This window comes from Rhipicephalus sanguineus, chromosome 1 (assembly GCF_013339695.2).
Source record: "Rhipicephalus sanguineus isolate Rsan-2018 chromosome 1, BIME_Rsan_1.4, whole genome shotgun sequence".
In the NCBI taxonomy this organism is placed as follows: Eukaryota; Metazoa; Arthropoda; class Arachnida; order Ixodida; family Ixodidae; genus Rhipicephalus; species Rhipicephalus sanguineus.
The window spans coordinates 74,188,059-74,193,290 of record NC_051176.1 but is presented as its reverse complement, the minus strand read 5'-3'; the positions used below and the strand labels follow the sequence as shown (position 1 = coordinate 74,193,290).

Here is a 5,232-nt window from a genome sequence, read left to right as displayed (position 1 = left end):
ACTGTCACGCGCAATAGCGCCTCTTCTAAACAGTTCCGAAATCGATATAATAATATAATAATATCTGGGGTTTAACGTCCCAAAACCACGATATGATTATGAGAGACGCCGTAGTGGAGGGCTCCGGAAATTTCGACCACCTGGGGTTCTTTAACGTGCACCTAAATCTAAGTACACGGGCCTCAAACATTTTCGCCTCCATCGAAAATGCAGCCGCCGCGGCCGGGATTCGATCCCGCGACCTTCGGGTCAGCAGTCGAGCGCCATAACCACTAGACCACCGTGGCGGGGCCGGTTGCGAAATCGAGGACACGTACTAGCTATAGATCTGTTCAGTTTACTCAAAGGTGCAAGGCTTGTCTAATTATTTTATGCCTAGTCATAGTATGGTGGCCAGAAATGAAGCTCCGCGAGCTTCATAAAGTTCAGCTAAACATAACAATAAGATTAATTGAATTCTCCTTGGTGGCGTGTTCACGAGGTGTATCGCTGGCTGCAGTTTGCATCTATCCCGAGTGGGCTCTCTGCAAGTGTCAAAAACGCTTGAAAGCATTTTTTGCATATGCCAGTCATGTGCGCGAGAGTGAAAGAAGCCGATTTCTTCTATCGCAGAAAGTGGTAATATCCGATGACTTTGCGTGAGGCCCTTGGCCTGGAGCCACCAGCGCATGTTACAAGAACGGCTATAGCATTTGTTCAAGCCAGTCGACGAGGCAGACGACATAGAGCTCCATGACATAGAGTTGCCGCACACTGTGATGTACGTGCATATACGCATCTCCTTACCTTTCTTGTGTTCATTCATCGCTCCTTTCTTTGTGCTTCCCCCTTTCTCGTTGCAGAGTAGCAGGCCAGAGCGATCTCTGGCTCAAGCCGACTCTTCTGTCTTTCTACAAATGAGCCTTAATGTTTGTGTCCGAAAAACCAAAGTGGAGCAGAGCGCGGTCATGTTATCGAAGCCTGACGTTCAGGCAGAGCTATTGCTCATCAGGTCTGCCAAACTAAACCCGCCTGTGGCTGCATCATTACCAGCGCCACCCCCACGCCAGATATACAGTATAGCAAGGCCAAAGTGGGTAGCGGGGTGGTAGACAGAGGAATTCTCTAGCATTTAAAAGCAATTTAGGCAACTTGCTGAAAAGTTCACTCGCGAAAGCCAATGATAGAGAATGCAGTGATGAAAGAGAGGACGAGAAAAAAGAGTAGCACGGGCCCGCCTTGTTCTCGTCCGAAACGCACAGGCTCCGTTGCGCACACCACTGCGGCAAAGAAACTGCTAGTGGAAGTAACATGCAGGAGAAGGCTCACCTGTCGATGCTCATAGCTGCCAGGGTGAAGGCCGAAGAAGAGACCGTCAAGTTGGCCACGAAGTTGCTGAACACGCAGTACTCTTCGCCGAAGGCCCAGTGGCTCTCGAGCATGTAGACCAAGTTAAAGACTGCGTTGAACGTGGCCGTCATGGTGTCAGCTACGGACAGGTTGAGGAGGAAATAGTTGGTGACCGTGCGCATGGTCCGGTGCGCCAGCACGATCCAGATCACCGCGGCATTGCCCAGCACCGCAGTGGCGACCATGAACCCGAAAAGGCAGGCGTATGCCAGCTGAGTCCACCACGGAAGCACCCACTGGCGCTCGCTGCTCACGTCGACGACAGTCGTGCGAGTGGTCAACGTTGGCCAGGACAGGTTCAGCGAATCCAAGAGCGAGCCAGTCAAGTTCGGGCTGTCCGCGTCGGCCCAAGAGCCATTGACAAGTTTAGCGAGCGAGTCCACACTCTGGGCATCCAGCAGAGTCATCACAGAAGATCGCATTGTGAAATGGTCCAGTTCGACGATGATGTGGCTAAATTCAGACTGCGATGTATTCTTTTTCTGTCATGCAGCGCACTGTTAGCAGGGATCTCGCGAGCCTCTCTCCTTTATGTCACTTATTTCCAACCGTTTACACTGCCGTGTATGCTGGTCGAACGCTAATGAAAATTGCCACAAAAATTATCAAGGTTTTTCAGCAATGCTGAACAAGTTAACGTTAGTTTTCGTGTTTTTCTTTCGGAATTTTACCTGCTTTATGGATGACAGCACCTGCGCATTCTTACAATTTTTTCATATGCTGACGATCAGTTGTCTCAGCTTATTTTCACATGCCTTTCGAACGCCGTTCAAAAGTGCGCGAGCCTTCTTTAAAACCAGACCGCTCCAGAAATACTTTGAAACTTGCGGGCACTCCGTTTAAATTTAGCTTATTTAATGCAGCCTCGCGCGACAGCTGGACACGCTCTTTACATTACCGAAAGTAAGTCTAAAACCTCAACATTTCTTCTTTATATTTTTTCAACGTGTAACTAAACGTGATTCTATGAAAAGGGTGACGTGTTAGAAAGCAACTAAGTACTTAGGCCTTTCTTTTTAAATGTCTTGCTCAGTATGGTGATACAGTCAAGGCCGGCTTCCACTGCTGATGAGTTGATCTGCATATGTGTGTGTTTAACAGGAATATCCACAAACGATTTTCGTTTTCGTTCAATATCTACATACAGCATGCAAAATAGCAGACATAAAGCTCTCGAAGCTTTTATCAGTGTTCGCGAATAGAAAATATTCTCATTAAACACTGAACTGTACAGAGGAGCGGAAGAGTTCAACGATAAAAATAAAGCTAAATGTAAATTTGTAAAACGTTTCAGTGAGCCTTTGAGAGCGGATTGTAACTTAAGTAAGTGCTGCTTATAACACAGGATGTCCTGTACTTAAACGCAGCTTTGAATTCAACAATATATTTTCTGCAGAAAACAGCAAAAGGGACAACGCTAAAGCGTGCAGACCTCAGAGAAAAATCCCCTTTAAACCCGGGGAGAATTTCAGGGACCTAGCAATAAATAAGCCCAAATCATTTCTCTTCCTCATAAGCTGAGTTTTATATGCCGAGAAAGAGTAAACGGCAGGGAATGAAAGCCCACCCAATTCACTGCCGTGAGCGCAAAAGCGATAGGAAGCTATTAGTGAAATATTTGAACGGTATGAAAAATAGTACGTAAACGAACGTTGCGTCCCTTGGACGTACACTATTGTCGCTTCTCACACTTACATGCATTCATTGACGCATTGTGTCAACAGCCCCATAAACTGCGGTGCGAAAAAAGTCAACTACGTCCTTATGAGGCGTCATAAGCATTCGATGAGAAGATGCACAACGAGGATGAGAAGTTCTGCCAAACAACAGTAAAACTGCGCTCCTTTTTCTACCCTATATTCAACAGTTCGCGCTTGACAAACTGTACACAACACTTATGGTAATCAATCTGAGAACACGGTATCGACACGGTCTCTCTCAAAAAAAAAAAAGCCAGATAAATATTAATAGTTCAGAAAGGTAGGCTTGTTGTCCGCAGTAGAAGCCACTGGCACACTTCGCAATGAAATACTTGTCACCTCTTGTACGCAGTTGAATTTCCTCGGTGTGACTACAGCTAACAGCAACGCAAACACGGAACTCACAAACGCTGGAAAGACGACGCAAACTCTTTCCTCGCCGCCGCGTCTTACTTGCACCTGTTGCCTTCCGATTCACGCACGTGGCGAGAGACGCGTGGTCTCGAGGAGTGGGAGGCGCCCGCCTTCGCGACAAGAGCTCTTTTGTGGAGTTCCGTGACCCGTCCGATGGATAGGTGCGCTGAGTGACGAGTGATCGCGCTAGGCCGATGAAGCAGCCCAGAGGGCGCCGCGCAGTCTTTGCGACACGCCGCGGAGAGGCGAACTGTCCGGCCCGGGAGCCGCCGTGCGACTGGGCTCGCGCCGACGGCTTTTGCCCGAGTTGTCCAATCGATCTCGCCGGAAGCGCTCACGGCTCCTCTCTCTCCCGAGTTCGTTTTCCCGTTCGCTCTTCCTTTCGTTTTTCAGAGCAAGAGAAACGATGGCGGGACGAAATTGAGCCTTACTGGCTACGTTTTTTTTTTCTTTTGTTTATTAACTTTTCACACCTCCCCTGTCCGCCGCAATAAACCTTCCATTATACCAAACTGGATCCCAATACACAAAGTATTTGTTCGTAAGAAGTTCTTTTTTTATGATTGCTCGGATGCCTTGAATAGTAATATGTTTGCTGTCGTTATTGAAACGCTTACGCGCTTAGGAACTTTAGTAGCGTAAAAGAATTGGGTCAACATATGGGCCGTGTTCTTTTAGAAATAAAGTAAGGCTTGCCGACACGGGCACAGGAGAAGAGAAACGGGCAGCACAAACACTGTCTATAAACTGAAACGTCACACTTGGACGGAAAGGAATGTAGACAGAGAGCGTGTTCAAGAATGACGAGGCCACTTTTTTATATGATGAAGCTCTAACAAGTAGTTGAACTTTCTGCAGTTCTAATGCTTGCTTGCGCTGGTTGTGAGTTTCGTTGAGGGACCAAACAACTTTGTATTCCTCCCATTTGTTTCACAGAATAATTTTTCAATATTTCTGCTGTCCAACGAGCAAACCAAATAAATGTCGAAGTCTTCCTTAGCTGAAAATAAATGAATTGGGATAGGGGAATGCGTTCCTGAAGATTTTTTTGGCCGATTATGCCATTTATATATTCGATTTTGAGCGCGAGCATTTCTGGAGGGTGGTAAGAGCGGTGATATATCGAAGTTTAATATGTGCGCTGAGCTTGCAGAACGAACCGGCTCGAAGAAGCAAACCAATAGAGGAATATAATGAAGTATTAATATCTGCGGTTTTAGTGCCAAAACCACATTATCCCTATGAGGCACGCCGTGACTCCGGTAATTTTGACCATCTGGTGTTCTTTAAACGTGCACTGACATCGCCCAGCACACGGGCCTTTAGGATTTCGCCTCCATCAAAACGTGACTGCTGCCGCCGGAATTGAACGCGCGACTTTCGGGTCAGCAGCCGAGCACCGCGATACTGTACGATCGCCACGGACTGAAAGAGAGGTTGTCAAAAGGGACCGTATGTTATATGCTCTTGGCTAATCACAAGGTGGCACCGCTCTTTGTTTTTATAATGTGCTTAGGTGCTTGCGGGGGGAACGGGAAGGTCGACTTTGACTTCGTTGACTATTTCATAATAACTGCTCCCTTTCGCCGCGCCGCTCGTTATGGCGACAGAGAGCGGAGCCCACGGTGATTATGGCAAGATTCCTAGATCTGTGAGACAGAGCTGTTCTTTTGAAGCGCTTTTTGCTCAAGAAAGGAGGCCAGTTGTTTGCGGAGAGCAGCAGTGTATA

At 47.3% G+C, this 5,232-nt stretch overlaps 1 protein-coding gene across 1 annotated transcript; it reads right to left on the bottom strand.

The window, feature by feature from the left end:
* Positions 1 to 1,304: 1,304 nt before the first annotated feature.
* On the bottom strand, positions 1,305 to 1,796 carry LOC119400340 (tachykinin-like peptides receptor 86C). Its single transcript, XM_037667389.2, has one exon. The coding sequence runs from the start codon at positions 1,794 to 1,796 to the stop codon at positions 1,305 to 1,307; it is 492 nt and encodes a 163-aa protein (XP_037523317.1).
* Positions 1,797 to 5,232: the final 3,436 nt, after the last annotated feature.